At 38.3% G+C, this 23,962-nt stretch overlaps 1 protein-coding gene across 2 annotated transcripts in view; it reads left to right on the forward strand.

Annotated features, from left to right (window-relative positions):
• Nucleotides 1-23,962, forward strand: part of LOC127933436 (cysteine-rich motor neuron 1 protein-like) — a 110,117-nt gene that overhangs the window by 63,451 nt on the left and 22,704 nt on the right. Inside the window, exons 6-7 of one of the 2 annotated variants that reach the window (XM_052530448.1) lie at nucleotides 14,104-14,286; nucleotides 15,309-15,506. In XM_052530448.1, coding sequence (XP_052386408.1) covers nucleotides 14,104-14,286; nucleotides 15,309-15,506 — 381 coding nt within the window. The remainder of the gene's footprint in view (nucleotides 1-14,103; nucleotides 14,287-15,308; nucleotides 15,507-23,962) is intronic. The other variant, XM_052530449.1, reaches the window with a different exon arrangement.

Here is a 23,962-nt window from a genome sequence, read left to right on the forward strand (position 1 = left end):
CAGCGAAGGATAAATGGATTTGCAGCTCTAAAAATCGCTTGCAGTAGCTCTGCTACTAAATTTATTTCAAAATTGCAATCCATATACAACTATGATCAGCTGTTCCTTCATCTTGGCTGAGCTCTCAACCTTGTTACGGGAAAGGATGAAGCTGATTGGTTGGTACTTGTCACATGACCCGCGGTGCGCTTGCGGCATTCTGAAAAGTTGAGATGTTTTTACATTTTGCTGTATCTAAAACGTATCGAACCGAACCGAACCGTGACATCAGTGTATCGTATCGAACCGAACCGTGAATTTTGTGAACCGTTACACCCCTAATATATATATGTATAAGCACGCACACACACAAATATATTGTTATTCATATATTATATTGTGATATCGCTTTTTGAAAGCTGAGTTGTGCCTCCTGTGCACAGCCGTACACAAACATACACATTAAACTGTGCTCCTTAACTTATAAAGCGTGCATTGAGAGTTGGGACAGAGAGTTTAACCCTATAGTCACTGTGGGCAGAGCTGTGTGCAGGGGGTGGAGAACTCTTTTAGATGGAGAGCCACAGGAAATCAAAGCTGTAAACATCAGCGAGCACCAGGCCGTATGTCGTGCTTTGGACTTTTTCCATATTTGTGGATCGACAACCACCAAGAGTAAGAACAGAATCAAGGCTCCATCCAAACACAAAGGCTCAAGAGTGGTGCTTTGAATAAAGGGACCCATGAAAACAATCCCACTTCCCCTATAGTTGTTTTTTTTCCTTTCTGCTTCAACTATAGCCAGGCCTGGGGCACACAATAGATGAAAGACATACCAACAAAGGGAAAGCGAGTGCAAACCAAGGACTCGCTTTTCCATATTCGTTATTTTGCAAGTCACCTTCCTTCCAAGCACGTATGTATATAAACAAGCAAGCATAGATGGCGGTGTGATGTGAGGTGCCAGGTTGTGTGTCGTTGTCACAGCAGGCAGTAAAATTAGCCTTAGGCTGATTTGAGAACAAAGCGCTGAGGCCGGAGTGCAGTTTGGGGAGCATCAAAGCTCAGAATAGAAATACAGGCTAATTGAACATCTGGCCACTGGTGGCTGTGTACAGTGTAGAGGCCGATCTCATATTCCACAGCTGAGGGGGTGGAAGAGAACATGAAGGAGCGACGAACAGGGAAAATGAACTCATCCCCTTGGATGGACAGAAACTGATTAATATTCAAAAGATATCACACCAACGTCATTAGATGAGTGACCTTCCCGAGACTGTCGTGGCATACACAAATTGACACAACAGATAAATACACTGCAGAAGGATGCGAGAAAACCACAAACGGTCACGTTCCTCCTGTAGAACAAAATGACAAAATTTTAAATGGCTTATTAGTGTATAATTTTTGGAATGGAATTGAGTGGAGACAAGAATGCAGTGAGTGGAGAAAAAACCAACAACATGAAAGTATCAAAAATAGAGACAATAGCATTGTGTGATGTACATACCGTATTTTTCGGACTATAAGTCGCATCAGTCTAAAAATACGTCATGATGAGGAAAAAAACATATATAAGTCGCACTGGACTATAAGTCGCATTTATTTAGAACCAGAACCATGAGAAAGCATTACAGTTTTCAGCCGCGAGAGGGCGCTCTATGCTGCTCAGTGGTAAACTACAGGAGCAGTGAGCAGCATAGAGCACCCTCTCGCTGCTGTAGACGGTAATGTTTTCTCTTGGTTCATTTCTCTCGGTTCATGTCAAATTAATTTTGATAAATAAGTCGTACCTGACTATAAGTCGCAGCACCAGCCAAACTATGAAAAAAAGTGTGACTTATAGTCCGGAAAATACGGTACTGAAATTTAAAGGGATATTTGGACAAAAAAAAATGCAAATTCTGTCATAAATTAAAAAAATACAAAGTTGTAACCAGAATCAGAATCAGAAACCGCTTCATTGCCAGGTATGTTTACACATAAGATAATTTTGTTATGGTGCAGGGGGTTTCTCCTGAAGTCCACTGTCATCTTCACTGTTTTGAACATGTTCAGATCCAGGTCACTGTGACTGCACCCGACAGCCAGCTCTTGAACCTCCTGTCTGTAAGCACACTCGTCACCATCCAGTATGAGGCCAATAAGTGTGGTGTCATCTGCAAACTTCAGGTGCTTGACAGAGAGGTCGTTTGTAGTGCACTGGGTGGTGCCAATGCCAATGGTGCGAGTGGTCTATGAGAATATTCCCAGCCTTACTAGCTGCAGCCTGTTTGTCAGTGCTGATCCACAGAAAGATAGAGGTGGGCACAGAGAGCTTGATTTATTTGAACAGGAGTAGGTTTGGGATGATAATGTTGAAGGCCGAGCTGAAGTCCACAAACTGGTTGTCTGGTTGTTGTTCTGTTTCTGTGATCTGATCTGATCAGCCAGCTGTTGCAGTGCTGCATTCACACATGCTTGTGGAGGAATGTAGACACTTACGAGAATGAATGAGAAAAACTCACCCAGTGAGTAGAACGGCTTACAGATGATGAAAAGCACTTCTAGATTGGGACAGTATAGTATTGTATTAGAGTAGTATTGTATTGTATAGTATTGTAATAGTATATAATATTTTAATAGTGTTGTATAGTGTTGTTATTCACTGATAATATTTCCCTACAGTGTCCTTTTAAGTGAAGGATCATTGAATCCGATATTTTTGCATGTTAAAAAATAAATATGATCTCACGTTGTGTCAAATACATTTACACACTGCCTCTGAAACTTTTTTACCCTCATAAAAAAATTTGGATTGGGTTCAATTGTACGCATTTTTCACATCCGTAACAAGCATTTTGAGAGGTGTTTTGACAAAATTGCATGACAGATTTTTAGGATGACGAATCCGAAAAAACGCATATGAAAACTTGAGATTTTTTTTTACAAATCGGACACTGTTACTTTTCTCATGAATGTGCCAACAGTGTCTGTGTGTTCCACTAAAGAAATAAAGTCAAATGGGACTTGAACGACATGAAGGTGAACAGATAATGACAGAATATTCATTTTGTGGTGAACTATCCCTTTAATTTGATTTATATAATGCTGGGTTCCTGAAAACTGTCTCTATGAATCTTTAATAGGAAGAAGGAGTCGCCATCTTTCACTTTTGTCCTCTGTAATGTGTGATAAGGTTTATTCAATGTGGCATGCCTTAATGAGGATTTGACGCTTATTAAATTCAGTTTATACTGCTTTTATTTGAAGTTTTTCCCTGTAGATTTGTCACATTGACACTTCATGGACGTATTGCAAGCTGGTCATTAGCTGGTACAAGATGGTCTAGATTAGGCTTGTGTAGCCAGCCAGATGTTTGACTGTAAGCATAAGCTCATGTCCAAGTTGCAGCTAAACAAAGAACCTGCCTGTTTAGACAGAAGGAGACCATGTGACTGAAATGTAAATAGACAGACCACAATAAAAGGCTAACATGAAAAAGCTGATCCTATATTGATAAGTCTGTTGCATACAGGTTTACATAATACTTATTTAATGGCATTTCTTTACCAAGTAATATTGAGGTCAGAACTGATCCAGTTATCAGAACATTAAATAGACCTATAGTGTAAATTGTCAAACTACTTTTAAGCTTTCGTTTTTCATTCAGTGTTATTCCTGAAACCATCTTGACCACCTAAATCTGTTAATCTGTTTTTCAGCAGGGCAGTCTAAATTCAAGAAACGTTATCTACATAAAGAATCAAAACTTTGAATTTAAGTATATCAACTGTGCCATTTCTGAACAAATTCATGGCTTGATGATTCTAGAAACAGCAGATGTCAGACCGAAAGAATCCCATCATTCTCTGCCAGTCACTTACTCGCTCGCTCTACAAGGCGCCCACACACACTTCCAAAGGCAAGTATTTAGGATGGCAAGGGAGTGAGCATTCTCAGACAGTGTTTGTGCACCACATTTTTCTCTCAGACAGTGATGTCACCCTTTTGGGGAGTAGATAAGAAGAAGGTCTGATTAGTGAGTGTATGTGTGCATCTAATCGAGAACATTCCCACCCTGAGCTAATCGCAACTCCTTTCCGAAAGTTTAAAAACCGTGAGCTAACTTTGACCACACCAAGGAATTTTGTGTAGATTTGTGTTGATCTCGTAATGTACCGAGCAAATTGATCAACAAGTGAATATGCGAACATGTTGTTTGACTGCAGTAAAACGGCAGCCACTCTGCCACATTTGCGCATGGTAGATTTGCTTTGTCTTTAGCAGATTTTTTTTTTTTTTGTTTCATAATTTGTGCATCTTCACAGATGAACTGGCGCACCTGTCAGTCCCCATTTATACAGCCCCACTGCTACAAGCCCCATCATTACGTTAATGTTTGCCCAGAGGGGGGTGGTCATGGAGAAGGGCACGATTGGCGGTTTGCACAAGTTGTTTAACCTAGGGATTGAAGGGCGATGTATTAAAGGTTATGAGTGCTGATTTTGATCCTCTTCTCGACGAAAAGAAAACGTGTTTTGTGATTGTGTTGTCAACATCTAAGCGGTTAGCATTAGGATTAGCTCTGTACACAGTAGCATGTTGTTCTGTCTCAAATGACATATGAAAGAACAATGCTAGCGTAAACATAACACTGTGGCCCGTCGTGAAGCACAGGCATCTCTTTTTTTTTTCAGAGAAGGTGTCATCAGGAGAGGAAAGTCATTTTAAGGTAGGGCTCAAATATGAGTCACCAAGGGGCCATTCACTTAACATGTGCACTGTGAATCCTACAATGATTGACGGGCCCCGCAGGCACTATGCTCTCCCTTTTATACTCTACTCTTATTTATGTCTGCTCCAACACAGCGACCGCTATCTTTCACTGATAAAAAAATAGGAAAACATGCACACAAAGGCGCCGTCTTTTTTTGTTTTGTTTCTCGACAACTTAGCCTTGATTTGCAGGTGTTGTGTGGTTGTAGTGATTTACATGTCCAGAGCAGTGGCGGGTCTTGGCAGCACAAGGCACAACTGTGGAGTGGCGCGTTATCACATTGTTTAGTCTGCCTCTCAGCAGCTGCAGCCAAAACAAGCTAGCCTGCAGCATGAGGGAGGGCTGAAAAACACCGGGAAGGCAGCTCCTGTTGGGCTGTAGGACAACTAGAAAAGCATTCTCCTACCTAACACAGAAAAAAAGAGGCATCTCAAGCATCTGAGAGGATGATAACTGCAATCTCCTCAGCCTTTCGGAAATCCATTTCTTCTTCATGGTTTCAGATTGTTTTCTTCCCTTTCCTTAGGGTGAAACTAACCTTACATCTGAATGTGTCTACTTCCCTACTCTATAGAAGGTGAAAAACTGTATTCATAAAATAGGACACTCTTAAATCTAAAGGTTCTTTATTTGCATATATGGTTCTATGAAAAAACGTATGGTCCATGATTCCTTTCCATTCCACGAAAGGTTCTTTATGAAAAAAGATTCTGTAAAACCCTCTTCACACTAAGAAACAAAAAGTATATTTTAAGAACCTTTTTCTACTTTAAAGTACTTCAGTTACAGTTAAGCTATACCTTAGAAAATGTATCTATGTTGCAGGCTAATGTTATGTTTTGTTGACTAATTCGTATGAATTAATACAATCTCATTTGTATGTTTTTGTGCGTTTTATGATCTGCTTATGCTAGAGTGATGGTTAGGCTTAGACTTGAGGTAGGGGTGTACCTTCATCAACTTCTTAAAATCATATCCTATGAATTCGTTCAAAATTACTATTTTATAAAATAGTTACATTTTCTCATGGGATTTGGTTGGACGTTCTACTAGAGATCATTTGATATTGCCCCAGCTTCCTCGGTTGCAAGGCTTTGTGTGCAAAATAATGTGACTTAACTAACATCGCTACTTGTTAGGAAAAAGTAGCATATTACTAAAGTTGCAACATTTTGAAAACAGCTGTATTGGCTGTGGGTTTTGTATTTATTTATTTATTTATTTTACAATCCACAACAGAACTCAAAACTTGTTTTTTTTACTCCATTAGCATATTAGCATGCTAACATTTATACACCCTGATGAGCAACACTGTGAACAAGGTCTCTTTTCACATGCAAAGAGCAGGTTAGCCAATCATAAAAGGGTCATTTGCATAAACATCCTTTACCCAAAGCCCTCCACAGATGTCCTACCAATAGATGTCATTTCAAAAGATATAAACAACCCCAGCAGGCAAAATAGATCACAGGCTAGTTGTCTGGCCAAAAAGCTTGGGTTGTCCCCTTTGACTCGTTTTGTTGTTTACAGAGCCACTGGCAGTCACAGAGACTAGCATGAATGCTCAAGATGCCTATTTCATTGGTATCAATCAGGTAGTAGGGAAGTAATTTATGTGTCGAATTCCAAAATATAGCACTTTTAATTCTAAAGGACTGAAATGAGGAGGAAAATGGTCATATAAAACTAAGTTACAACTGTTTTTGGTGCATGAAAGCTAAATTAACGATATAAGTGGACTTCAGGGGGAAATATAATATGCTACTAAAGTATACAATATGGCTCCTTTAAAAACACAAAAAATGAGACTCACGTTTGTGGTGCCTGGATCGAAACTGAAAGACCGCCCGTGATGAATCATGACCTCAAGCGGGAGAAATCTGCACAAGTGCAAGTTTGCGACTGGAGATAGGTGATTATGTAAATCCCCCACGTTAAGGTTCGCAGCTTTTGAACGGTAATAAATGTTGTTATTTTAGGTCGCAGTGCTCTGTTCAGGAACTTTGAGACTGAGATGTGGAGGTGTTTTAATCTCCAGATGGAGAATTTCATTACTGCCTCTTCACAATCCTGTCAAACTCTTAGAGTTAAATATAAACGGGGTCTTTTTCCTCCTGCTTCAAATGGCCTTTGTGTAATAAGAAACACTTTGTGAGTATGTGTGTGTGTGTTGTGGTCCCGGTGCTATTTCTCTATTTTCAGAAAGCCATATGAGAACACAGGTAGTAGCCATTCTTAATTTGTATTCGTACAGATGTGTGGAGGGTTGGGCGTTCATACAGATTACATAGTTGGCTTCTGTCACTTTCCTCAGCTCGAACAGCCCCGGCGAGTGCCGTCATACACTCTAACAATTCAGATGGGGCCAGTTAACAGCTGCTGGCCTCCAGGCCTCAGAGGGGAGGGGACCTGTTGGATCCCGAGGCAGAGAAAACTAGGCTTTGGCGTCTCTGGGTGGTGTTTCCACGGTTACCATTCTCTTCCACTAATTTACACCGAGGTGTGGTGTTTCATACGAGAGGAAGAATCTCCTCCACTCCAAATTTTTATTTTTACTGATGTTTATATATGATGCTGTACATTATTAAAATATCAGCCTTATGGAATCTTCAGACTTTATTTGCATGTTCTGCACTGATTGGAGGAACGTCTAAGGAATTCTCTATCAAAAATGTATACATCTTGACACATCAATGACGATCTACAGATTTTTTATTTTTTTTTCTGAATATTTGTGCACATTGGTTGTGCCACATGACTTTGCGTGTTGCACCACATGCAACCAAAGAAAAACACTGCTTGCAATTATGCAAAACTACATATGGTATTATTTTGATTTTGAATTTAAAATGTGCTAAGAAACAAATCTTCAGAACAGAACGGAAAGAAAAGAAACTGTCAAATCAAGTTTTCATAGTTCTTCTTGTGTGAATGTGTCGCAGGGAGACAAAAAGAGAGAAATGTTCCCACTTTTGACACAAAAGGCCAAACAGTGTAACTTTTACTAAAGAAGACTACATTGATGTAAAGTAGATTTTAAAGGTGATTTATTTATTTTTTTCATATTTAATTAAATCTGTTGCAGTCAGAAATTGCTAGAGTATTGAACTGCTGTTTTTGGACTGAGTGGGTTTACAGCACTGAATCTGAGCGCCTTGGTGACTTTGATCTCAGTATCATTCATCTTTGTGCTTCTAAAGGTGTCAATAAAGACTTGCGAGGAACTGACACAGAGACTAGAGTCTCCAACTGGTATTAAACTAACTGGCATTTTTGTGTTAGTTATACATTTTTCTTGTGCTAATACAACTCCTGCACCCTTCACCTTTTTAGAAAACAACAGTATAGCTGTTTGGCATTGAAGAACGTGAAAATGAGCCCCAACCCATGCTAGGACAGCTCTGGCCATCTCCAGACTTTTTTCAAAAAGTTTACTCCGCAGTTTCTTTCCTGACAGAGTCATTACAGGATTACAGCTCTGGGAGGAAATTCCGAATATTAAACAGAATTCATTCAAGTTTGCTCTCCCTACACGACGCCCAATCCCTAATGGCAGAGGATTCGGGAATAAGTCCAAGTCAAAGACTTTCCCATAAAACTAGGAAGAATTTGATGCAGTCATATAATCCTTTGTGATGGGTAAAGTCCCAAATCAAGGCGGCCAGTGGGTTGAGAAATGGAGCCACCAGCTCAAGCCTGACAAACTTTGCATATTTGTTCAACAACCAGCTTGTCTTAATGTGGTGAGAGAGGGATAAGCTCTAGAGCAGACACCGGCTCTCCATGAGCTTCGGCCAGCTGTTTACGCACCATCATTTATTGCTTGCCCTTCAAAAACAGAAATGCGACAGGAAAGCCAGATTCTCCCTTTTACAATTTCTCTGCAGGATTTTTTTTCTTTTTCTGTGAGGTCACAACAGCTAGCAAAAACAAGTGGGTGCAAGTATGCTATCTGCTCTCCTACAAATCTTTCGTTGCATCCAGACGGCTTAGGTCAGGCTTTATCTTGAAAACTTACGAGATGCAGCAGTGGCATAAACACTAACATTCAGTGAGACAAAACAAAGAAACGGGTTGTTCCTTGCTATTACCATGTCTCAATGCTGAGTCTAACTGTGATGTGGCCACTCATTTGGGCGAGGCCACTGCAATGAACAACTGGGTAGGTCAAGATGCTGACATAACTATCACTCATGCTTCCTCTAATTATTCACCTCTGCCACAACTGGTTGTAGTTGTGGCGGCACCATCGTGCCTGTGGGATGAGGCTCATTAGTCATTAAAATAAATGAAGATGGTTAATTGCATTTAAAACAAAAAAGAGTAAGATCTTGCGATCCAGGTTGTTTCTTCAAATGGAACTTCTTCCCGCAAAATGCAGCAAACGGTATGTAGGAAGTGTATTCATATATCCTTGCAATCAGAACACAAAACACATATGAACAGTTGTTTCACTCTTTCCACCTCAGCACTATTTATTTCTATAATTAGGTCCAGAGGGGTGTTTTAGAGCTTGAGTCAAGTCTCAAGCGTGAGCCCCTTAATTGCAGAGATCAAGCCAATCGTGTTTACTCTTATTCCTTGCATTGACTGTAGGAATGTGAACTTAAGTATTTTGATTTTTGAATGATATTGTTTGTAAGTCTTAACTAATTGGGTAGGGAATATGTAGGATAGGGGAAATTGGATAGTGAATGGGCAGGATAGAGTGGATAATTGAGTTAAAATTGGGAAAAATAACATTAGTAGGATATGGGTTAAGGGAAAGCGAATTTGTAGGAGATGAGTAGAACAGTTTAGTGTAGAGAACTGGCTGGGGAATTGATAGTATAGTTTGGAGAAAACTACTTAGGAACTGTAGCTGGCAGATTTACAAACTACTTAAAGTCTAAAGTAGTTAAAAGGGGTGGTTAGATTTAGTTAAATATTTTTTTCTTGACATAATTTTGTTTTTTTGGTTTAACTATTCCTTTAAACCACTGTGCTATCCTTAAAAAAGTACAACTAACTATACTAAAGCTATCTAAGAGGGGAATATGTTTTTAAAATATAAAATTTGCATTATTTTTGGAACGGAATAGTGTCTAAATGAGCAAGGATTGAAAAGAATTGCAGAGGTTTTTTTACGATGTACTGTACACAAGGACTTTAAAGAATTAATGAATCTATTTTAACCAATTTACTGTTTGCATGGACTCAAAATATTTTATTTTTTTCGCAACTAACCATTTGCAAAGACTTCAAAGAATCAGTAAATCATTTTTGAAGTGATTTGATATTTGCAAGAACTCAAAAGTATTAGTAAATATTTTTTTAATGATGAACAGTTTGCACGAACTCAAAGAATCGAAAAGGACTCAAAGGAATTGTTGAACTTTAACCGTTTGCATATATATATATATAAATATATAGAGAGAGAGAGAGAGAGAGAGAGAGAGATTCACAGCTTACAAGGACCCAAAAATTTTGGTAATTTACTTTTTGAACCAATTTAATCTTTTATCAAACGATAGACACCATACACAAGAACTTAAATCTATACTGGTTCATTTTTGCTGCTGGTTCATTCACATTTGGATTTTCCATGAACTGTTTGAAAATATATATATATATATATATATATATATATATATATATATATACAGTATTGTTCAAAATAATAGCAGTACAATGTGACTAACCCGAATAATCAAGGTTTTTCGTATATTTTTTTATTGCTACGTGGCAAACAAGTTACCAGTAGCTCAGTAGATTCTCAGAAAACAAATGAGACCCAGCATTCATGATATGCACGCTCTTAAGGCTGTGCAATTGGGCAATTAGTTGAATTAGTTGAAAGGGGTGTGTTCAAAAAAATAGCAGTGTGGCATTCAATCACTGAGGTCATCAATTTTGTGAAGAAACAGGTGTGAATCAGGTGGCCCCTATTTAAGGATGAAGCCAACACTTGTTGAACATGCATTTGAAAGCTGAGGAAAATGGGTCGTTCAAGACATTGTTCAGAAGAACAGCGTACTTTGATTAAAAAGTTGATTAGAGAGGGGAAAACCTATAAAGAGGTGCAAAAAATGATAGGCTGTTCAGCTAAAATGATCTCCAATGCCTTAAAATGGAGAGCAAAACCAGAGAGACGTGGAAGAAAACGGAAGACAACCATCAAAATGGATAGAAGAATAACCAGAATGGCAAAGGCTCAGCCAATGATCACCTCCAGGATGATCAAAGACAGTCTGGAGTTACCTGTAAGTACTGTGACAGTTAGAAGACGTCTGTGTGAAGCTAATCTATTTTCAAGAATCCCCCGCAAAGTCCCTCTGTTAAAAAAAGGCATGTGCAGAAGAGGTTACAATTTGCCAAAGAACACATCAACTGGCCTAAAGAGAAATGGAGGAACATTTTGTGGACTGATGAGAGTAAAATTGTTCTTTTTGGGTTCAAGGGCCACAGGCAGTTTGTGAGACGACCCCAAAACTCTGAATTCAAGCCACAGTACACAGTGAAGACAGTGAAGCATGGAGGTGCAAGCATCATGATATGGGCATGTTTCTCCTACTATGGTGTTGGGCCTATTTATCGCATACCAGGTATCATGGATCAGTTTGCATATGTTAAAATACTTGAAGAGGACATGTTGCCCTATGCTGAAGAGGACATGCCCTTGAAATGGTTGTTTCAACAAGACAATGACCCAAAACACACTAGTAAACGGGCAAAGTCTTGGTTCCAAACCAACAAAATTAATGTTATGGAGTGGCCAGCCCAATCTCCAGACCTTAATCCAATTGAGAACTTGTGGGGTGATATCAAAAATGCTGTTTCTGAAGCAAAACCAAGAAATGTGAATGAATTGTGGAATGTTGTTAAAGAATCATGGAGTGGAATAACAGCTGAGAGGTGCCACAAGTTGGTTGACTCCATGCCACACAGATGTCAAGCAGTTTTAAAAAACTGTGGTCATACAACTAAATATTAGTTTAGTGATTCACAGGATTGCTAAATCCCAGAAAAAAAAAATGTTTGTACAAAATAGTTTTGAGTTTGTACAGTCAAAGGTAGACACTGCTATTTTTTTGAACACACCCCTTTCAACTAATTCAACTAATTGCCCAATTGCACAGCCTTAAGAGCGTGCATATCATGAATGCTGGGTCTCATTTGTTTTCTGAGAATCTACTGAGCTACTGGTAACTTGTTTGCCACGTAGCAATAAAAAATATACTAAAAACCTTGATTATTCTGGTTAGTCACATTGTACTGCTATTATTTTGAACAATACTGTATATATTTGCCAATTCTTAGCAAACTGATTCACATAAAAATCTTAAACTTCCAAACATGAGAGTCAGATATTTTATGTGATATTTAACTTGTGTTCAAATACTTATTTGATCATTAGTTTTATTTAGTTGCTTTCCAACACGTGTGGGAATATTGATGTATTACTCTTCATCATCTTGTATTTCACACTAAAAGCTAATGACCTCTTGGTGACCTTCTGTTCCTTAGCTAATTGCCCACATAGCACACATCTAATGCCTTCTGTTCCTGAAAATGGTGTGATAAACAATTAAACCTGTTATATTTCAGCTCTGAATCCTTCTGCTCATCCTTCTGGCATACTGTAACATTACAGTCATACAACACGGGCAACACTTTAGCACAAGACACTTGAAATATTACACTCATAGAGAGCTCATAGACATCTCAACTCCACCTGTACAACTCCTTTTAGCATCTGATTCCTGTCTAATGGTGGGGGTTATTCAGTCACCCAAAGGCTGATGGAACAAAAAAACAAAAAAAAGATTATAAATCTGAGCAAATTCACACAGTCATCTGTGAAACCTGTCTATTGTGGCAACCTCACAGTTGCCACACCAGATTATTGGGTAATTCACTGAGCCTGTACTAATTGACAAAAATTATTCACAGGAATTAAAAACGCTGTGCACCGCATATGGCTGATCTTTCAAACAAGTGTGCAGAGATCAATTCCCACTTGGCTCTGGGTGCTTTCTGTTGGCTCCAGGTTTCTAATAATTTCTCTTTTAATGGATTGCTTTGATATTCTGCCAGTGTTTCGTTTGATAGGATTTTATGGAATTTTATGGCCTCTTGTTTGTCACAGGCAGAGTTCCTTCAGATGACTTGGGTACATCGAATATGTTGTGATCGGAGGTTTTCAAGGATGTGTTTGGCGTCATTCAACATAAGCACAAGATGAGGAAGTGACACATATTTCCATAATCAGACATGTCTTGGTGTTGAAATCAAAGAATTATTGTCACTGATTTAAAAAATAAGAAAAAATACAATTTAAATGTAATTTTTTTATATAAAACTAAGCAATAGTTGTCCATTTTTATCAATAATAGGTGTTTGGCTACCTTATATAAAGAAAAAAACTAATGATTGAATCAGCAGATTTATCAGCAGAAGAAATACCTTGCAAAATTTTGAATCTTAATTTTACTTCCTAATTTACCTTGTTTGAAGGACAATATGAAGAACAGTGCATTTTTTATAATTTTTTTTTATCATATGTGTGGGGGGGGTATGTATTAACAGTAAATTATGGAAAAAGACACTCTATATGATGTTATTTATGTATAAATCAAACTCACGAGACGTTTGACAGAAGTATGTCATTTACAATCCTTTTTTAAGCTGCTATGTAATCATCATCATAGCTCAACACAACAAAATATCACTGTAAGAAACTAAAGTGTGTTGTTTTGGTATTTATTGTAAATTTGCAATGAGGGCCGTGTGTATTTTTCAGTTCTACTTGTGTACAAAAACTGTAAGTGTTAATTTACTCCCCACCGCCAAAAAAAAAAAAAAAAAACAAGACAAAGATGCCAATTTGTTTTTTTTTTTTTTTTGTTTTTTTTTTTGCAGTTCAGTGTCTTTTTTGGAGGTGTTAATTCTTTGTTTGGAATTCTCTTTCACAGCCACTATAAATGTTCTTTTATTTTAACTTTTTTTATCTAAATATAACTGCATTAACATAAGTCCTCAGAGTTTGAATACATATAAAGAGACCTTCTTTAAGCTTCATTTTGGAACAAAAACAGCCTATTCTTATGTACACAAGTGTGGGCATTGTAATGCATGAGCTGAAAAGGGGAATTTGGTACCTGAGGGTTGTCATGGTGACCGGTGAGCATCAATTCCACAGCTATCTGAAACTCGGCAGCTAAAAGCTCTCTCAGATACAAATGCACACCGTTTAGGTCCCTGCATACCCCATAACTAACTACTCTTCCTGACCCTGTCATCAAGACCCTGTTTGTTTTGTCGTGCTGTCAGTCATACACGAGACAGCCTCTAATGCACTGCATCCGGATTACTGTGTTTTGCAGAGACAAAGCTGGCCTGCACTTTCAACGGAGTGGAGTACCATGACGGGGACATGTTCAGGATGGACGCCTGCCGCTTCTGCCGCTGTCGGGGTGGGGTGTCCGTGTGCTTTACTGCCCAGTGCGGCGTCCTCCACTGCGAACGCTACTACGTCCCTGACGGAGAGTGTTGTCCTGTCTGTGAAGGTTAGATGACCCTTGAAGTAGCAGTTCTACATAAACTGTTTGTCAAGAGTGTAAGCAGGCACATGTGCACCTTTCTCCAAATGATATCAAGCTGTCTTTAGCATTAGCTTTGTGCCTTAGAGCCTGTTTTGCATGTGTTGTTGATGTTCTGCCTATAATTTAGGTGAATTTTGTGAATTTTAATGAACAGTGTCATGACATTGTGCATTTTACATTACAAGATGGGGAAGATTCTGTAGATTGGACATACGTTTGCAGGATGAATTCTTTCTGTGCTTGCATCCAATTCAGCGAGCATCCAGGGCTAATTAGTTCAGGGAAACTGTTCATTGTTTTATTTTGTAGACAACCTTTTAATAGGCTGCCGGGGAGCATGTAATTTCAATTGCTATGCTTCTCTTGTGGGTAGGTTTTGTTGTCCAATACATTACTGCTTGGAAGTGCCATGCTACGTTTTCTGCTCATGTTATATTTATCAGATTGTGGTCATGTTGAAATTAGTTTGCGAATGATTTTGCTGTTATGTAGTTAATTAAAAAGAAACTCTCTCAGTCCCCTGTAGCTTTCCTCCTGAGAGTTTTACTGCCATGAATTAAACAAATGAAATTGGCCAACTAAAGTTAGACGGCTCACTGTAAATATAAGCCAGTATGACTCCGTATGTTGACTCATAGGCAGTCTTGATTTATGAAGGAGGTAAATCATTTTACTCACCAATATAAACCAGTGGTTCTCAACATTTTTTGAGGCCTCATTGTCCACAACAATATTCAAAGCCCCCATGTTATTTCTAGTTGTTCATAATGTACAGGATAATAGTTTTAAAATATATATTTTTTATTTAAGTTTGATCAAGGTTGGAGCTAAACTCTGGAGGAAAATGAACCTCGAGGGCCAGAGTTGAGAATCACTGGTTTAAACTGACTTTTCCAGCAGGGTACATTTTAGAGGATGTCAGTACTGATGTGTTTAAGCTATTATCTTCATCATATCTTTCTGTTCTCTTAACTTCTTCCATATAGACCCTATCTACCCAATGCTCAATTTAGCCGGCTGTTATGTGAATGGGCAGATCCTGGCACACGGAGACCATTGGCGTGAAGATGACTGTACCTTCTGCCAGTGTGTGAGTGGAGAGGCCCGCTGTGTGGCAGCGGCCTGCGGCCACAGCTGTCTCAATCCCGTCACTGTGCCCGGAGAGTGCTGCCCTGTGTGTGAGGGTAAGAACAGATGCACTTTATGGATGCGGGTTGGGATTGTATTGGGTTGAGCGTATCATTATTGGACATAAACACACTCTATGAAATATGCAAGCACATGAACACCAATGTTTATGGTTATTTGTAGTTCGCAATCATAACAGTTGTATTATGTATCGCAATTTCAACATCACACAAAGATTACATTTACATTTAGTAATTGAGCAGACGCTTTTATCCAAAGCGACTTACAAATGAGGACAATGGAAGCAATCAAAAACAACCATAGAGCAATGATACGCAAGTGCTCAAGTACGGTCAGTAAATTATAAATTGTTGCTTACTGGCTTAAATCAAGTGGTTTCTATGATGTTCTGGCCATTAGATATGGTTTTGAGTCTTTTAAATGTGATTAGTTTTTTTTACACCCAATTACACAACCAGGCGACAGACCCTTAACGCTAAATATGAGCATGATTCAGTGTTGTAGTCCAAACCAGCTCATTCAAGTCCAAGTCCAGGCTGAGACTAGAGTGGGTTGAGTCCAAATGTTTCTGAGTTCAAATGGCATATTTTATGTAAATTGATGTCTTGTGGCTGATGCATAATCAGCTAATCAGACTTCAGGCTGACTAGAAACGTCCAGGCAAGAGTGTTGGAGCTGGTTGGAGCTCAACTCTTTAGGACGTTGGCCCTCCAGGAGCATGCATGCACACCTCTACCACGGGTTTTTCCATTCATCATTTTCGGTTTCACAAGTCTGCTCATGTGTGCCCACTTTTTTTAGGCACTATGCTCCCTTGGTGTGCACTTCGCCAGATCTGAGGAGAGTTCCATAGCAGACTTCTCCCTGATAGTAAAAGCAGCATTATATCACAAAAGTGTGAAATCATAAGATGGCTTAGGACGCCATTTGGGACAGGGCCTAAATATGCATTTATTTGTCTACAATGATGAGGACATCACACTGACTTCTTTAATGAAACTAATAACCCTCAAACTAATATAAACTGGAATGCTCAAGACTAGTATCTATGTTTGTGAGTAAATGCGAGTTTCCATTCCAGTCACATATTCTATGTGTGAATAATCTACTAGACTGAGAGCAATGCAGGCAGCTGGGTACCTGGATCCCCCAGCAACCCACTTCCAGCACAACCCAAACATCTCCATGGTCTCAAATCTCAGGTCTATTGTGTCGTGTTCTTTACTGTCATGCAACACTGCACCAAAACCCTTCCTGTGGATTTCCCTCCATTAGACCTTGCTCCCGACCCTCACCGGCAGTGGAACATCATATCCCGCCTGCCAGTGTATTTTTCATACTGCTCACAGATCTGTAGCAGTTACCCCTGGGACCTGCACTCCCACTGCAGCTGGCTGGGTCTCCCCCTCCATGTTTGTTACGAGTGAGAGCTTCACATCATTTTGTATCTCATCATAAGTTTGATTAAGCACCGTGATGTATGGACGTGCACCTCGGTATGCAGGAGCATGGACTACATTCTTGTAGAGAGGGTTTCTAAAGGTTATTTCACACGAGCGAGTGATAGATGAGTGGCAGGTATGTCGGCTAATGAATTTCTCCCAGGACTGGCTGTGTGTAGACCGATGACATCATCCTTTTAAAAAGAGCTGGAGAATATAGATTTTCTCACGTCGCTGCTTGCCGTCCAGATTTTTAAATCACAAAAGCAACATGATGTTTTTTTTTTTTCTCTTCCTGTTACTTGTAGTCTCAGGATCGCCGAGAATGGAAAGAGCAATTAACAGTCTTATCAGGCCATCCTAAATGCCAGACTGACAATATGTGTGGAGGAGGATATAAAAAATCATACTAAACAACAACGCTTTTTTGTGGCTTTGGGGGTGAGGCTCCACCAACTGTCGTGTTGGTTATGATCAATGCTGTTCAGTGGAATTGAGTCACACCGGGGGTAATAGGATTCCTGTCTGTCTCATCTACCCTCTGCACCTTCACCCTCCTTCCAATTAAAGATCCAAGCAAATGAAGCATGCTTCTCTTGCGCCGACTCAGTATATTGAGAGAAAACAATGGCTGAAGTGCTTTGTCTCATAGTGGTGCGTGATAATAGTGAAGGCAAGCATTACGATTACTATGGCTCTCATTCAGGGTTAGGGATGTCAACAAATGTGCTACGGACATGAGTGATGCCTCAAATTGTGTAGCCCCTTGAGAAACAATTTCTCAGCAGCCATTGAATGTGATTTTCAGCTTGACCTCTGGCAGCATTATCTACTATTGTAAGATGGTTATTTACAGTGTAATGATATAAATAAAATTGTTTGTGCGGCAGGCTGAAATGTGTCTCAAATAAGAAATATTTGTTACATATACAAGTATGTTAGATTCTAAATGATGTGCACTACATACTATTGTCTTAAAAGGAGCAATTAACGTTAACTTTTTTAACTACACAGAAGTATTTGCCTTTCATTTAAAGGGGGTTATATGATGCTATATTAAATATCATTATTTTGTGAATTTGGTGTAACAGAATATGTTAACATGCTTTAATGTTCAAAAAACACATTATTTTTCAAATACTGTCACTTTATTATTGTATTTCCTCTATGCCCCACCTCTCTCAAACGCATTGTTTTCTACAAAGCAAGCACAATCTGCTCTGATTTGCCAGCTGATCCAGTGCATTGATTGGCCGAATACCACAAGCATGCGTTAGAAATGTAACGTCCCTCTCCATAATCGCGAGCTTCAGCTTTCAACATAAATGTAAAGACAGTAAATAATGTCCTTAATTTTACCATCAGTTCAAGCCCGAAAGTGGAACAGAGTCACGTGACAGACACAGTGATGATGCTTGTATGTATTTGCAGTACACAAGTCACGATTATGAAAGTTGACTCCACTGTGATGTGACCCTGTCTGTCTCTCACAGACACACACGTGCATGATACTACTCTACACGTCGCATTTTCCCTGACGTGGAAAAAATTTAAGCCGCATTATATGACCCTTTTATGTTTTAAAAAAAATGCATTTCAGTGTGTTGTTGTTAGCTTTAGCATGTTCAACTTAGCACCGTTTGCATCCATACATTTTGCATTAAAATTAATATCCATTAATTAATCCATACACATTGCATAAATACATGAAAAATTATAATCAAATGTGATGACATTCAATTTGAAAAAAAAAACAGTAACACATTGTAATAAGGTTAATTAGTTGACATTAGTTAACTACTTTGGTTAACATGAACTAAGCATGAACAGTACTTCTACAGCATTTAATAATCTTAGCTAATGTATTTATTTATTTATTTTACATTTACTAATGCATTAGTAAATTATTAGTTCATTAGTTAAAGTTGTGCTTGTTAACATTAGTTAATGCACTGTGAATTAACATGAACTAACAATGAACAACTGTATTTTCATTAACTAACATTAACAAAGAATGTTGGTGACAGTATAAATTAATAATAATAATAAGTATTAGTAAGTAATAAGATTATGCACACATAGTGATGTAAAATTTTGATAGTACTGCCAACCTCTATAATAGTAATAATTATAATTTTTAGAATAATAGTAATAATAATAGTTGTTGTTGTTATTATTGTTGTTAGTATTAGTATAATTTGTATTAGCACAACACTCTATTATTGTGACATGAGTTTTTGTCGAACAACAAAAGTTTATGCGGTGCACCTAAATCAAGATGCAAAGAGTCTGAGTAGACTTGAGTTTGTTCAAGCTAGTTGAGGTAGTGAGGGAGAGAGGAAAAGAGATTGACAGAGAGGGACAGCAGCATGTCTGCAGACCTGCTCAGAGCAGCAAGCTCACATTCACCCCTTTTCAATTAATCTTTCATACGCCTTTCGGCCTGTGAAGCAATTAGAGGTGTAGATGGGTCTGCCTGACCGTGGAGAGCACTCCCTTCAGTATGGAGGTGAAGTGAGGGGGTAGTGCACTATGGCTTTCCATACAAAGTTCTATACACACAATACCGCTGCTGCATCGCAAACCACATCTCAAATACAGTGCTCTCTCTTTATTTGAATTCTGTCTCTCTCTCGCTCTTTCTCCGGGCAGTGCAGAGGTAGATCAAAGGCACCATGTGTGCCTGCTCATCATCACGGACTGCAGTGAAAGGTTAAAGCATAGATAGACTATGTAAATGTGAAAATATTCAAATGGTTTCTGAATCCTCCGACTGTGACAGCAAGGTGACTAACTGCTCAGTGTTTCATATGAATTAATTACTCCATATTTTGCCAGTTGGATGGTGCAGCAGAGTGGTTTAAAAGGATTGTTCAAGTGTCATTGAGACCGGGTATGGTAATCTTACTTCCAGGGAGCATAACTTCTTAAAAGAAGTTTAGCTGATTGTCTAACATCATAAAAGCAGTCCATGGGAATATTTCTTTCTACCACAGTGCACAAAAGAGTTATTTTGCACAATCTTTTAGCTTTTCTATACAGTTAAACTTCAGAAATGACCAAAAAAAGCACCATAAAAGTGGTCTGATATGACATCGTCATAAAATAGCTTCATGTGATGACATTTAAATAATTAAACTTCACTCATTTAATGCTGTGACACACTAAAACCGACATCAAAGAACTAGCAGTAACAAAAGCTCTCACGTTGCCACTGTCTGGGCCTAAAATGTTCTGCTTGAACACAGTGCAAAGACAACAGCCAACTAGGATGTACATTCTGCGCCTGTGCAAGAAAGAAACAAAAGCTCTCCATACCACTAGGTGGCAGTAGTCTATGTCAAAAAAGGAAACTAGATGAGATAGGACTGTGCATATACAAACTGTAAACAAAGCAGTGCTTGCTTAGCATTTTCAGACTTTGCTCACCACAGACATCTGACAAGTTCTGTTGTAGCGTGCTTGCTCTCGTCATCCCCATTTTGTGCACTATTTACCAAGTTGAACAGCTGATCAGAGTGATCTCTCTAACCGATGAGCTCTGCCGCTGATTTAACTCGATCAAGTTTAACTCGACACTCAACAACAACCATAATGGGCCGACCGTCAACTTGGTGTATAAATTGTTACTCACAAAAAAACCAGAAGACTTGAAATATAGTTTTTGAAACAATATGGGCCACTTTTATTGAACTTTTGCAGAGTTGTATTTTAATTTTAAATAATTCTTAGTCAGATTTCTTTAAAGATCTTGAATGGTATCTAGAAGGTTGCAGGTTCGAATCCAGCAAAGAGTCATTCATTAAGCATTATGATTGAGCCCTTGTGCAAGGCTCTAAGTTGCTCCAGGGCTACTTTCACTGTAATAAATATTGTATATTGTTGCTCTGAATAAAAGCATCAGCTCAGTGTCAGTAGAGACCAGTAGTAGTAATAAAGGGTTGATATATATTTGGCCATATATTCTCCATGACCACAGTGTAATGTAGGATCTTTAAATAGATGTTTAAGGTTCAATACAACCTACGCTCTTTTGAAAGCATCACTGTCCTTGTGTCAATAAATGAAGACTTAATTTTTAGATTCAAAAAAAAAAAAAGGGATTTAAAGTGATGCACTTGCCATGAATGTCACACTGTGGAAAGTTAAAAGCAGAAATATGCAGCCTATGTTTTTAATAAAGCGCTCTACAGATTTTTTTCAGTTAAAAAAAAGTGAGATATTTGAGTTCTCAAAATCATTCTTTGAATGGTGGGACTACAGTTTTATGTGAATGGATATCTGGACGTCTAGCTGCCAAGGCAATAATTAAGTGGATTCTTCTCTATATGAATGATCCCTTTTGGCTTTATGATGCAAAACGTGGTCATCAGAGTTGAATTGGATGTAAGCCATAAACAGTTTAATGTAATGTATTAATGTAAGGTTTATGTATTATGACCATACTTTCAAAAACTGACTTTAAGTCGTACACAATTCAGTTTTTTTTTTTTACCTTGGTGGTCCTTTATATCAAAGCCTGTTGTCTCTTGTCAGAGCCGGAGTGTCGGTGGCCTTGTCACAGCAGTTCTGCAATCAAAAATAAAGATAAGACTGTTACTCCATCCAAGGATGAACTTTTTTCTCGTTTTTTTTCTTGAGGGGTAAAATAGAAACAGCCATTTGCATTCAGCAGAGCCATATGTGGCCCTATTACAAGATGGGAAATGGGGAAATAAAAGGTAGCTGTAATTATGCCTGAATATATATATATATATATATTACAGTACAGACCAAAAGTTTGGACACACCTTCTCATTCAAAGAGTTTTCTTTATTTTCATGACTATAAAAATTGTAGATTCACACTGAAGGCATCAAAACTATGAACGAAAACATGTGGAAATATATATGGAATTATATACATAACAAAAAAGTGTGAAACAACTGAAAATATGTAATATTGTAGGTTCTTCAAAGTAGCCACCTTTTGCTTTGATTACTGCTTTGCACACTCTTGGCATTCTCTTGATGAGCTTCAAGAGGTAGTCACCTGAAATGGTCTTCCAACAGTCTTGAAGGAGTTCACCGAGAGATGCTTAGCACTTGTTGGCCCTTTTGCCTTCTGTCTGTGGTCCAGCTCACCCCTAAACCATCTCGATTGGGTTCTGGTCCGGTGACTGTGGAGGCCAGGTCATCTGGCGCAGCACCCCATCACTCTCCTTCTTGGTCAAATAGCCCTTGATGCCTTCAGTGTGAATATACAATTTTCATAGTCATCAAAATAAAGAAAACTCTTTGAATGAGAAGGTGTGTCCAAACTTTTGGACTGTACTGTATATTTCGCAGTATTACTCTTTTACTGAGTTTTTGATCAAACAAAAGCAACCATAATGATGTATATGAGACAAATTTCACAAAGCTTTTATTCATTTATTCTACTGGCACCGGCTTTGAAAATTTAATGGTCAAATCATTTAAATCATTTCAATATTTGAAGCGTTGTTTCATTTAGTACCTTTTTCAGAATATATCAAATTTGGCCAGTTAGTTAGTGCATATTGTTATATTATTTGAATATTATCAGGCCAGAAGTAACTGTTGTGTAACAGATTGTATATACTCAGTATAGCCGCAGCACAGGTGTTGGTTTGTTTGTCCTCTTCTGTGAACAGATGTGCCCACTCCAGTGGTGTCTTTTGACAGTGAAACAATCCCACCGCTGCTGGTGTGTGTCCATGTCCGCCTCAGTCCTGCAACTGTCCTCTGGGCCCTGTTGGACACAGCCTTCACTCTGTCCCTTGGTCCCAGGACAGCTTAATTTAGCTCATTTGCCAGCTGCCCTGCACTCTGTGCATTTTATTTCCTAATTATTGTTTGTTAGAACCTCATTTCCTCAAGGTGACATCCTCTGCCTGTCAGAGGCAAGTTATTGTACCGGACGCAGCATGTGTAATTAAGCAAATGAAAGCTGTCAGGATGGGTTGAACCCCCAAAGATCACACATCACGTTTGGACAAACCCCACAGCCATTAGCGCTTTGCACCAAAATTATTCTACATTTAAATATGTGCCTTAATTTTCAGATACAATGCACTTGTTTATTTCTAAAAGTCTCTGAATATGAGTCTGCTTTGTTGGTTGTGTGGCCACATAGGAAGAAACAAAATAAGACACCAATGCCAACATGGCTTCAAATGTTACGGTAGTGTTAATAAAACAGCACTCTTTAATGAATACGGAAAAAAGGATTCGCCTCAGGGTTTGATTTAATTATTGCTGAGAGCTTGTTTTTAATTTAATAACAATGTGTCTTTTGTTTGAAAATAGTCTTTCAATTTTCCACCATTATGATAAGGTATGATAAAGAATATAGGCTTTTGGGAAGCATAGACTGCAAAAAAAAAAAAAAAAAAAAAAATTCAAAATCTCTATATCTGCTCCAAACTACATTTATTTGGAATTATTTATTTATTTATTTATTTTTTATTTTTTTTGTACTTTAACGTTTTATATTTTAAAGTCTTTTTAGTTTTTTAAAGAAGTATTTTATGTTCACCAGGGCTGCATTAAATATATTAAATATAACAAGTCTTCAGTGTCACATGATTCTTCAGAAATCATTCTGATATGTGGATTTGCTGCTCAAAAACGTATTATCAATGTTGAAAACAGCTGAGCTGCTTAATATATATGTATATATATATATATTTTGTTTTACAAAGACATCTACAGCTGTGTATCATTGAACTACACAGTATCATATGAACAATCAGCTAGCAACGATATCGATTTAAGTTTCACAATTCAAAACTGTAACTTTATTTTTTATAGATCTTCATGTAATAAGTATCAAAATGATAGTTCGCCCTATATGATTTTCTTTTTTTCCTTGAAACACAAAAACAGAAGCATTTTCCATACAATAAAAAAGAAAGTCGAGCTTTATAACCCAATGTACTTCTTGAATACAGGCGATGACAACTGTATTTACATTCAGTCCGAGTAGTGTGTACTAAACTGAACTGAACAACTAGTTATTAATGCAGTGATGGCACTCTCTTTTGGCCA

The sequence above is a fragment of the Carassius gibelio genome, chromosome A17 (genome assembly GCF_023724105.1).
Source record: "Carassius gibelio isolate Cgi1373 ecotype wild population from Czech Republic chromosome A17, carGib1.2-hapl.c, whole genome shotgun sequence".
NCBI lineage: Eukaryota > Metazoa > Chordata > Actinopteri > Cypriniformes > Cyprinidae > Carassius > Carassius gibelio.